At 31.2% G+C, this 12744-nt stretch overlaps 1 protein-coding gene and 1 pseudogene across 1 annotated transcript; both read left to right on the forward strand.

The window, feature by feature from the left end:
- The first annotated feature begins 4412 nt into the window (after positions 1 to 4412).
- Positions 4413 to 8906, forward strand: LOC107026695 (probable serine/threonine-protein kinase PBL19). The gene is made up of 5 exons (XM_015227766.2): positions 4413 to 5385; positions 6296 to 6556; positions 7129 to 7251; positions 8069 to 8548; positions 8629 to 8906. The coding sequence occupies exons 1-5, from the start codon at positions 5026 to 5028 to the stop codon at positions 8632 to 8634; spliced, it is 1230 nt and encodes a 409-aa protein (XP_015083252.1). The 5' UTR covers positions 4413 to 5025; the 3' UTR covers positions 8635 to 8906.
- A 1958-nt stretch (positions 8907 to 10864) lies between these two features.
- LOC107027853 lies at positions 10865 to 12743 on the forward strand (annotated as a pseudogene).
- The last annotated feature ends 1 nt before the right edge of the window (position 12744 follows it).

Consider the following 12744-nt stretch of genomic DNA (forward strand, 5'->3'; position numbering starts at 1 on the left):
TCATGTAGAGGTGAATTCATGATGTCCATAGAGTTAATACACAATGATTTTTTTGGTATATGTAAGTGATTACCTCAGCATCCTATGTAGAATTTTTAAGCTCATTTTTATTTATCATATTTTATTTTTGAGGAAATACATAATTATCCCGTTAAATTTATATTTTTTTTTGAAGTAGACATCTAAAATTTACGGGGATTCTATTATTCTATTTAATTATTTTCAATTATTTTAAATACATAATTTTTACAATATTCGCACTCTCATAATATGTGTGTGTTTCACCCCTCAAATAAAATAATATTTTTTTATTTTTCTTACTTGTTTAATAGCGGGTCGGTTAAAACCCTGACCCACTCATATTTTAACCCATAAATTATTTCGTAGGGTGATAGGACCCCCACAAACTTAAGGTGTCTACTTGAAAAAGGGTATAAGTTTAATGGGATAGTTATATATTTCCTCTTTATTTTTTTAAAAATCAAAGTTTGATTAATATTTCTGATGTTTGATTATTTTTATCATATTAATATAAAAAAATTACGATGTACAGTATATTTCATAAATTTTTTAAAAAACTTGAAAACATTAAAGTAATTTAATTTAGTTTTTGTTCTGAATTAGTTAAATTGATTCTCATAAATTAAAATATAATTTTGTAAAAACATACCAAAAAAGTACAATAATTTAATATATTACATAAAATATATGTTACCTTCTAGGAAATGAAAATCTCTTGATATTTTCAAGTTTTAACTGATTTATCTAATACAAATTAATATTAATTAGTGAATTTCGAGTATCGAATAGATAAAGAAAAAGAGAGAGTGAGAAAAGTATCTTGGTTCAATTTTGTAATTTTTATTTACCAAGTTGAGCCAAAGGGTGAAAACTTAAAATTATATGTTGGTATATGAGTTTAATTAATGTTGACATATGCCAAAAACATAAAAATAATAAAACAAGTAGTAACAGCTCATTATTAGCTGTGTTGTTACTACTTTTCAATAATAAGAATTGGGATAAAATAAATTCAATGTCAATTTTCATAATTGGTAGACTAGATAAGTTTTGTGCTTAAATAAAATTGATAGTGTTGGAATTGCCTTTTTGATTTTTTTTTATTCGATATTTGATATTTATTTTAATATTAATTAATTTATTTTTAAAATCAAATACATTTTACGAAACATAATTTTATTCTATAATTTAAACTCGAAATATTTAATTAAAAGTTTATAAGTACTTACCACTCGAACACCAGATAGTGTTGTGTTATTAGTGGAACTAGGGAAGATAGAAGCAAAACCCAAGTCAAGTCAAAAATAGGTCAAATTCATAATATTTTTGTTGAATAAAATACAAGATATATACACATATATACAATTATATAAAAATACCCAGCCCCCAATAATTAATGAGAGCATATATATATATATATTTTACACTTTGATTACTCATAATTAATATTTTATATTTTCAATTTAAATATAGTTATCGCACTCCACTTCAGATCGTCAGAATATAATCTATTTAATCAAGCTTTTAAACATAATTTATTTAAAATGTTTTATACTTTTCATAAATAAAAATATAAAAATAACTCAATAAAATATCTTGCGTGAATAATTTATCAAATTAAATAAAAGGATTGGAAATCCAATTTGAACACAATTTTAATGATATGAATTAGCCGAAAGCTAATCCAATTTGAACAAATATTCTACAAGGAAAGATCATAAAACCTACTTTTCTTTTTTTGGCAAAAAAAGAATATGGTCCAATATTTAATTAGATAATCATGGAGATAGATTTTAAAACTTTTAAAACTCTAAACCCATAAGAAACACATGCAAATTCACTACTATGTTACGATAAAATAATTGAGGTTTTCCGTTTTTAATTAAAAATTATAAATTCAGATTTTGAACATTCTAAAAATGAATTTTATAATATTTTGAACGAATCTGATTAATTGACTTTTTGCTATTTTATTTTTAATTTTTCATTCTGATATCTATATTGAAATCAAATTAGATTTGAATTTATATGAAAAAATCTCATATTAAAAAATAAAATACAATTTGATGTACATAAACTCAAACCTGAAACCTCGAGGATGATTCAAACACTTCACAACTCTCTTTTCCATTGGTTGTTTTTGCCTTACGTCGTCCTTCGAGGGCATTTAAGTCAGACACTTAATAGTAGTAGTTTTATTATTGGACACCGACTTTTCAAAATCTAACTACCTATTTGTAGGGGGTGAACATGATATGGTATTAATAAATTCGATAATTTTAATTTATAAAAATATTATGTAATTATTCATATCGAATTAATGTAGTATAATTTATAAATTCATAATTTAATTTTGATATTTCTAAGTATGAGAAATTGAAAATTATAATTTGTTCGATTTTGATTTACTTATATACTCATATAATAGGGAATTATTTACACACGTCGAAGTAAACTATTTTATATATTGTTCTTAGCTTATTACAATACTAATCTATATATATATATATATGAATTCTGTGTATAACTTCTATTGTTTTTTTTATTTTCATTTCAATGTCGGTAGTCTATAATATTGAAGTTTCGATTAAATTTGTATTGTACATTATAGGACACATTTAGAGGTGGACTCCCAACAAGAATCGGAGTCCTCTAATTTAGGATGAAACAGTCACATCACTGCACCATAACCTATGTTGGTGCATAACTTCTAATACTTTGATATGGTATTCAGTATTTCATTTTTTTTTTTTTGAAAAATAAAATAAATATTGAATATCGTACATGGAGTATCAAAATTATTTTATATTTATTTCAAATATCAGAATATCGATATAGCGGAATAAAGTTTTTAATTCGATATTATAATTCAATATCTACCGTATGATGTCCACTCCTACATATTGGTACTTTTAATTCTCAAATCAGTTTTATTTAAAAATATCAAGATTTCAAACTCCTTTGTTAGTAATTGCTCATTATATTTTACCACGCACGAGTTATTAGATGAGCCTGCTACTCCCTTAATCAAAATTTCAAATTTAAACTTAATTATGAAAAAATCCTTAATAGAAAGTGTTTCTCCCGAATAAGACCCTATGAAGTAAGAATTCAAAATAGTTGAACTTCAATTCTCTAATATAATGCGATTATCGATACACAACGTGAAAAATAAAAAAAAAATTCTTCATCTTTAATTTTAATGTCTTACTTAGTATACTAATCTTTCCCTTATGAAGCCTCAAGACATGGACTCGCGCCAAAACGCGTTCAACGGTCTTTTAACTGTTTTAGAAATTTCATTATCAGAGAAAAAAAACAAAAAAGAAATTAATGGAATTTTCAATTGCAAAAGCAACACTATTTTTTATTTGAAAATAATAATAAAAATGACTATTAAATTAAACATAAGCTGTGGAAAACATAAACACGCTGTATTTGACATTTTCTCGTCAAATATTTTTATTTTAAAATCATACAAACATCATTATCAAATATTGGTCCACTTATATTATGAATTATCCAAGAAATCCTCTTCAGACAACCAGCAAGAAAATAATATTTTTCTAAAAAAAAAAGAAAAAAGAAAAAAAAGTACACAAGAATACTTTTTTTCCCCTACTCATAGTACCTTTTTTTATTTTAAAAAAATAGTAATCATAGTACAATTTAAAAAAAAATATTAGGACCTGTTTGGATATGAGTTCTTCTTTTTTCCAAATAAATTACATTATATATTATAATAATGTTTTGGTTAATATTTAAATAGGAAAAGCTGATTTGGATAGATGATTTTTTCCCCCAAATTTACAAAATTTGAACTTATTTTCGAAGTGTTATGCATATCCAAATATAATTTCATTAACGCTATAATCCGTTCATAAATTGATATAAAAATTTAACTACGCAACAAAAGTATCTCATATTTCCCCCTTGTGTTTTAAGCTGTCTCGCAATATCCTCTACAGCTTGACCGACACAATCCATTGACCAACTTCAAGTCCACTAGAAGCAACCCTGATTACTAATCCAACAACAATAACGAAAACGATAAAAATCAATAGATTCATTATAAATTCTTCGAACGTTAAAAAAAAGAAAAGAAGTTATTGACACAATCAATAGATTATAACCTAATTATCATAATATGTTTGAAACAAACTAGACATCCAACAAAAATAATTTATACGTTACCTATAAACCAAACGATCCTTTAAAGAAAGATTTATATTAGTACTACTATCAAGAACTCGTTTGATTTTAAAATAAATCCATCTTATGTTGGATTAGAATAAAATCGCCATAATAATTATATCGCGATATAACTTATTTTAAAACCAAACAAGGCTCTAAAAGAATAGGTTGATTTCATTTCTCCATATTTTCTTGGTCATCATCGTCTTCAATAGCACATCGATATTTTTGTAGTCTTCTCAAGTTTTGTCCTTCCTTACTCCTTTTCCTTTCATACACGTTAACACGCTCTTTCTCTCTCTCTCTCTCTATAATCTTTACATTCTTATGTCACGCTTGTTTAATCCATTTTCAACATTTGACTACTTATACAGCTGCAAAATTCTTGTTTTTTTTACAGTTTATTTCAATATATATTGCTTATTCTTTACAATTCTGAAGTGGGGTTTTGAGCTTTTCTTGTTTTTCTTCTGTTTTCTCATATGGGTTTCTCTGGTTTTTGAGTTTTCTTGCTTTTTTTACTTATACCCACTTGAAATTTTGTCCCCTTTTTGGTGTAAAAGCTACCAGTTCCCACTTTTTGATTGACTTTTCTCTGTTCCTTCCACACATATTTTCATTTTTTCTTTGCTTTGTTCTAGTTTTGTTCCTTTTTCAGCTGCAGAAAGTTGGTATCTTTTCACTATTTATCATCAATTTTTTGTCTTTCCCGAGTTATTGACTTGATAAGAGTAGCAGAAGCTTAAAGAAAAACAAAACTTTTTTTTTTTAACCCTATTGGGGTGTTGGAATTTTCAAGCTTTAAGCAAAATGCTGAAGTGTTTTTATATATTCAAAGATAAATCGAGGTCTCGTAGGAGAGGGGAATCAGCACCAGAATTGAGTAATGAAAGTAGGAGAAATGGTAATTCAGAAGGAAATAGGGTAACTAGGTCGACAGGTTCAGTTTCATCTCCTCGAAGTATACCGGAAATGTATAGAGAAAGAGAGCGAAATTTGAGGGTTTTTACTCTCTCTGAGCTTAAGGAGGCTACAAGGAATTTCAATAGATTGCTAAAGATTGGGGAAGGTGGTTTTGGGAGTGTGTATAAAGGTTCAATTCAGCCTTCTAGTGGAAAGGGTGATCCTATTGTGGTTGCTGTTAAGAAACTAAATACACTTGGATTGCAGGTATAAACTTTTCCTTTGATCTATGGTGTATGTATCGTTTCATATTCGATAAGAGCAGGGGCGAAGCATGGTAGGGATAAACCCCATTACACTGTTGATACATGGTTCAAGTTATGTTTAAAGTGTATATAGTAGATGTTGAACTCACTTTGCTGTTAAGTTTCTTGCTTTTTGTAAGATCAATCTTGTTAAATGTCGCAATTTAGAGATTTGATGTGAAGAGGTAAAATGTAATTGGAATCAGAAGTGATTGAGATAAGTCGTATTTGTGTCTGCGTAAAACAGAATGTGCAGTGGCATATGTGATCTAAATTTGGATTGGAATCTTGGAAAAACTATTTGCATATGCATTTTAATGTGAATTAAGTTTTGTTATGCATGAGAAATGCTTGACAAATATAGAACAGCAAATGTAGACTCACTAGCTAAGCTTATTTCGGGACCAGATAGTTGCAATCTCTTTCAAAATGAAGGCAGTGCCATGTTAGTATTGGTTGTAGGTGTTGAGATGAATATAAGCAGGCTCCCGTTAATTAAGCTAGCAGCACATGTTGCTTTTCTTGCTTCTTTTCTCCATGTTTCCATAATTGATACGTTGAATTCCATAATTGATTAACTTTGTTCCTCTTTACATCTTCTTTTTATGTACTAAGCCTATTGAGATACAAAGCCACTGTGATTCCTACAGGTTTAGAGTTTAGGAAGCACATTTTCTTTTGTTACTGGTTATCTGCTCTATTTTACTTGTCACATATGTTGAATGAGTTTAATGAATTAAAGAGTTCAACGTCCACTTCTGTTTGGTTGTATAAGCTCACTGTCCTCTCTATATGTTATGACGTCTCAATTCTTTGTTGGTTTGTCTGTGGCTCTGACAATAGATGTTGCTAATTCTTCATATACTCTGCAGGGCCACCGACAATGGATTGCAGAAGTTCAATTCCTCGGTGTGTTGGAGCACCCTAATCTTGTTAAACTTCTGGGATATTGCGCTACAGATGGCGAAAGAGGGATTCAGCGCCTGTTGGTTTACGAATACATGCAAAATAGGAGCTTAGAGGATCATCTGTTCAACAAAGCTGTACCTGTAGTTCCTTGGAGAACAAGATTGAAAATTATCCTTGGTGCCGCACAAGGGATGGCTTATCTGCACGAGGGACTAGAAGTCCAGGTATGCTTAACTACTCGGATAAAATGATTGGCACTTCAAGTTCTGCTAATCAGGTTACAATTGATTTTGTGCTTATGACATAGAAAACACATATCGTCTGACTTTGTTAACAGAGTCACATCCTTAATTTCAAATGCCAAAAGAAATCCAGCTGACAATTAGATATATAATAGACTTGTTTATCAAGCTCTCTAATTACGTTTTTTTTTCCATTTAATCAAGTTGATGAATTTGTAGCAGTGTGTTGTCGGGGGTTAGTCGAGATGCTTTGCCTTCTTTAAATTATTAAGAAATTTGGTATATACCCGTTCCATTTTCTGGCAAAATGTTACATTTAAACTTGGTTAATTCACAATATCAGTATTTCCAACTAAGTTCTGAAGCCAAGAGAGATTAAACGAGTTGGCGTGGTTGACAAGAGGTAGCATGTTTATGATCATAATTAACACCAATAAAGTTAAAAACATTTTGTGCTCCTGAAAACACCTTTCTTCTTTCTATCTCTATACAGAACTCTTGAACTTTTTCTTTCATTTCCTTTCTTAATGAATACTTTTTGGTTAAAATTGAAGGTGATATATCGAGATTTCAAGTCATCAAATGTGCTACTGGATGAGAATTTTTGTGCAAGGCTTTCAGATTTTGGGCTTGCAAGGGAAGGGCCAGCTGGTGACCGCTCTCACGTGTCTACAGCGGTAAGTGATGATAATGTTTGATTTTGCATGGATGCTGAATTTTTGTAGTCGACTTCCCTAAAAAAGAGGGTGTGGTAGGGGTTTTTTTATGCCAAATTCTGTACATTTGAGATATACCTGCCTTTTTGGCTAATACTTGAAGGGACTGCCTTTTTATGTCTTCTTCTCGCCTAAGTTGCTCGGACTTTTCACTTTCAGTGTCTCACCCGTGTCAACACGACGTGGGTGTGGGATCTGTACCAGATTTGGTCAATCTACTATGGGTACTTTTACCAAAATCAACAGAGAAATTTGGGATAGATACAATGATTTCTATAATCAAGACAAAAACTAAGAAGAAATTGAAGAAAATGGAGTACCTTGTATAGAGAAATTTCTATGTCAGTCCTTTTGCTTGTATCACCTTTGGGGATTCTAGTCTTAATCAATATTTTTTCTTCGGAATACCTTGTAAGTTTTCCACACAATATCTCATAATTTAGAGATATAACTCTATTTTTAGCCGCATCCCCACCCCCGTATCTAAACTTGAATCCACAACAATAAATCTTAAGATTTATATCATGAAGGATCCGACACCTGGATCCACACCCTTATCGAACCCACACACGAGTCTGAACAAATTAGCTTCTCGCTATGATGAGCCATCATATACCTCTTTCCAGTCTCAAGTTACCATGCTGTTTGTTTTCATTGATCTCTAGCTATTTATGTTAACCATGTGCTTTATTACTTTACTAGCTAGTTTATCTTTACACACATTTTTAGACTTCAATTCTCATGGCCTGATTGTTAATACGTAACTCTTTGTTCTTAGCCGGTGGGGACTTTAGGATATGCTGCCCCTGAATATGTTGAAACTGGACATCTATCAGTTAAGAGTGATGTATGGAGCTTTGGAGTTGTCCTCTATGAGATTCTCTCAGGCAGGCGAACATTGGAAAGGAGCCGTCCTGTGAACGAGCAGAAACTTCTTGATTGGGTAAAACAATTTCCTGCTGATAGTAGAAGATTTAGCATGATAATTGACTCGAGGCTTCGAAACGACTTCTCAATTATTGCTGCTAAGAGAATTGCTAAACTGGCTGATAGCTGCTTAAACAAGAACGCCAAAGAGCGACCAAAAATGAGCGAAGTGGTTGAGATACTGACACAGGCAGTACAAGAATCACAAGAAACAACTTCTACTGAAGCTACTGGTGCAGGTCCATCTAGGCCTACACAGCTTCCCTTACCTAACCAACTCAAAAAGAAGACCATCTCCGAAACTGCACGACCAATGATCCCCTTAGCTCAGGCAAGTCTACTCAAATATGGTCTATACAACTTACTCAAAATAAGCTAATATTGTCTAACTTCCTTTACTTGCTATTTCAGGCTTGAAGACTCCACATATCGCGGGATCAAGCTTATTTCATCCTCAAAATTGAGACCCGTATGCACGAAACGAGTGTCTATATACGTATATATATATGTTAAGTAATATTCTTTGGCAAAAGTGTGTTCTTTTTGATTAAGTATGTTTACACTAGGGAGAGTATGGCAAAAGGAGGGAAGCTTTCTTTTTGTATTATAAATGATGCAAGTACTTGTAGTGTTTATGTAAATAAATCCATTTGTTTTCCAAGTTATCAAAAAACAAATTTTTGTGACTCCTTATTGAGCTCCTATTCTGTGTGGCACCTAAAAATCTTAACAACTCTACATCTGTTTTTCTTTTCACTGGAAATTCTACTGTCCCTTCCAGCATCAGTAGAATACACAAGATCTGTAATCATCATTGAGTCCAACTCTAGATCGTATTTGTCGTATCAGTAGTATAACCCCTCCAACGTATATAATTTCTCAGACTAGGGTACTTCGACATGCGATTTCATTTTTTTATTTGAAATTAGAGATGAAATTAATATTTGGCATGCAATTTCATCTTTATCAAAATCCCAAATTCTCAAAAAAGGTTGATTTGAGAATTTCATATATAAAAATTGACACACGAGTTTATAGTTATAAAAAAAAACAACTATATATCTAGATATATTTTTTTTTATCGAGAATACTATAGGAGTGATGAAATATTCATGGAATATAAACATGATGATATAATTACAAATGATTTGATTAGCAAACGCCTCAACAAGTATAGCAGACTACAACTTATGTTCGATTTTTTATTATTGAACTAAATTTGCTCGATAAATGCTAATTTTTTTTAAGAATAACTTTGTGATGATGTATTGTACTTTTGTTATGAATTTTTTTATGGTATGGACTTTTGCTTTTTTGGCAAGATTGGATAAAGAATTGAGACAGTTTTGATAGTTTTCATTTCACAACCTGTGATTCTTTTTATGTATCTTGTATATAAATTATTCATTAGTAAATGATACTATAAAAGTATATACTATCAAAATGTGATATATCTCTAATAAAGGAAAAAAGAAAATAAAAAAGAAGAACAAAGAGATAAATAATGAGTATTACCAAATGATATCTCTAATAAAGGATAAAATGAAAAATGATATAGAAAAAAATAAAAAAAAATTGTTACCCAATTGGATAACATGAACTAGAATAAAAATAATAAAAGATAAAAGAATAAAAGAGAAAATAAAAATAATAAATAAGGAAAGAACACAGGTAATTTATTTTATTTTCTTAAAAAGGTAAAAATATAGAAATAGAGAAAAAATAAAAAGAAGATAAACTAACCAAAATAAATAAATAAACAAAAAAATTACCAAATTGTAACTCTACTAAAAGATAAGATGAAATAAAAATAAAAATAAAAATAATAAATGAGAAAGAATAAAAGAGAAAATAAAATAATTAATGAGAAAGAATAAAGTATTAATGATAAAATAAAAATAATAAATAAGAAAAAAATGAAAATTATTAATAATAGGATAAAAGTTACTAATTTACTTTTTCTAGGGTCATAAACAAACCCGAAACCTTTTAGGTCAGTGGTCTATAATCATCAATCTCATTTTTTTTTCCGCCAAAAACCTAATATGTGGGAGCAGATGATGATGTCCATAATTGAAATATTTTTCTTAATCGATTGTCAATTTTTTACTCGAAATAATTATAAGAATTTACATAAATAAAAGCGACAATATTTAACTAAAGGATATGATTTTTTAAAAAAATTCACTAATTGAATTAAAGTGGAAACAAAAAAACTATTTTATTTTTATTTTCCCCCCAAAATACTCTTTTTTAAAAAAGACAATTCTTTATTGACAATTCATGTGACTAAGTTGGAAGAGTTAACATTCACGCTTTACATCGTTTGGAATATTGTATCACAGAATGCACACACTTTACTAACGTTTTTTCTGTCACGCTAAAAGGCCTTCTCTTAACTCACGCTTTGTTTGTGCTCTTACTCTCTATATATAGTTGTGTGTATCTATGCATTCAATTCATTCTTCAATGTATATTACTCTGTGTTTCTTTTACAGTTTTGAAGAATTCAAAGCGATCTGTTTTTGATTTTCCGGTAGAAAAAGGTATTTGTAAATGCAGTTTAGTTTATTTTAGTTTCTATATATGTTTTTTTTATTAATTTTGATTGATGACGAAAGATGTACTTTTGACTCAGGTGAGGAAGATGGATTCAGGGGACGACTATGTTCCAAAGAAGAAAACTAGACAACAATCTTTAAAACATATGGTGGAGATTGTTGAAAAGAGGAACGAGTTGAGTCAAAGTGGGGATTCTACGAATGGAAGGAAAAGAAAAAAGATGGAGACTTCTGGAGTGGAAAACAATGGGAGGAGGAAGTTCAGTAGAGGAAATTCTGAGTGCTTAACAAAGCAGATTTTCATTGAGGAAGTATCTGATGATGATTCGTCATCGGAGGAGACTGGTCCTGATGTTGATGTTGATATTGTTGAGGAGGGCAGTGATCCTGATGTTGGTATAGTTGCGGAGGAGGAAGATGCGGAGTTGGAGGAGGAGACTGATCCTGATGCAACCTCATACTATAAGTCGGAAATCAAATCTTCAACTGATGCTCTTCAAAAGAATCCGAAAAGATTCTTGAAGAGACTAAGTTTCTTAAATTCATTGTTGATTTAATAAAAAATGTCGATGATCGCAAGGAAGTCCCTGCTCCAGAAGAGAAGGAACATGTTTCTTTCAAAGAAACACTTCCATTAGTATTCCGACTTAAAGACGAGGAACCTCTTCCCCCTGAGAAAGAAGAATGGGAAAAGGAAATAGAAAATCTTTTCTCTGAGATGAACATGTGCATCTTGGAATCAAATATTGGATTTACGAATCCATCAGTTTCGCCGATGCAGAGTGGAGAATTAAGTGAATGTCAAATGGGGAACCACAAGCTTAAGCTAGATGAACAAATAGGACTCTTCTGTTCAGTTTGTTCATATGTCCATTTGGAGATGAAATACATCTTCCCTGATTTTGTAAGTATACGAGTTTTGTTCTTTCAAGCCCTTTTCTTTTGAAATATTTTTGTAAATACATCTTCCCTCCAATTTATTTATAATTCACTCTTAAATTCTTCAACTTATGTGTCATCTGCAGGCTCGGAGAACTCAAGGGAGGTACGAAAGAAAATGCTTTGGAGAATCCCCATCAGTCTTCGATGTTGACGGCTTCAGAGTTCCTGATTCTTCAGCAGATGAGGATTCTCCCTCTTTCTGGAACTCCGTTCCAGAATAACATCAAAGAACTGTACAACACTCTCTGTGTAGTTAGTCCAAAGTTTGCTGCTGATTTAGAGCAGGAATGGGCTTCTCTTAGCAGTTCCATTGACAAGAATGCCCGAGCGTTGGAAGAGCCTAGGGATATTCTTTCACCCCTTGTTCATAAATGTAAGGAAAATGTAAAGAAGGTAGGCCTTCCGGGTATACTGGATACAATAATACATTTGAAGCCCACAGAGTTGCAGAAGGAGTTACTTAAAAGAGTTCCAGAGAATTCGGGATCCTTTTATGAACAAAATCTGATGTCTCTGATCTCTGTTCATCTTTCATTAGTGGCAAATAGGAAGGAATTCTCTGAGTTAGAAAGCCAGCTCAAGGAAAGAAGATGTCGGTTGGATCCTGATATTGGGGTAAAAATGAAATTTGTTATCGAACTGATCAGACTATGTGGTGGGTGGAAGGAGAGGGTTATAATATTTAGCTAGTTACTTGCTCCTCTAAACCTGATCAAGGAGCAGCTCAATTCTCTCTTTAGCTGGACTTTAGGCCGAGAAATTCTCTATATGGATGGGAAACTTGATGTAAACCAGCGGCAGATATCAATAAATTCTCTTAATGACCCTAAGAGTGATGTCAAAGTGCTTCTTGCATCGACAAAAGCCTGCTCAGAAGGGATAAGTCTAATAGGGGACTCAAGAGTGGTTTTGCTTGACATTCACTGGAATTCCTCGGTAGAACAACAAGCTATCAGTCGAGCCTACAGGAAAGGTCAGACTAAATTTGTGCATGTTTACTATCCGGTAACATCAAAATGGGAGG

Source organism: Solanum pennellii, chromosome 8, assembly GCF_001406875.1.
Source record: "Solanum pennellii chromosome 8, SPENNV200".
NCBI classification, from domain to species: Eukaryota; Viridiplantae; Streptophyta; class Magnoliopsida; order Solanales; family Solanaceae; genus Solanum; species Solanum pennellii.

Excerpts from the sequence above, each read along its gene's own strand:
- LOC107026695 (XM_015227766.2), top strand. The coding sequence starts at position 5,026 with ATGCTGAAGTGTTTTTATATATTCAAAGATAAATCGAGGTCTCGTAGG. Across the intron at positions 5,386-6,295 it reads TAAATACACTTGGATTGCAG|GGCCACCGACAATGGATTGC; the intron begins GTATAAACTTTT and ends TATACTCTGCAG. Across the intron at positions 6,557-7,128 it reads ACGAGGGACTAGAAGTCCAG|GTGATATATCGAGATTTCAA; the intron begins GTATGCTTAACT and ends TTAAAATTGAAG.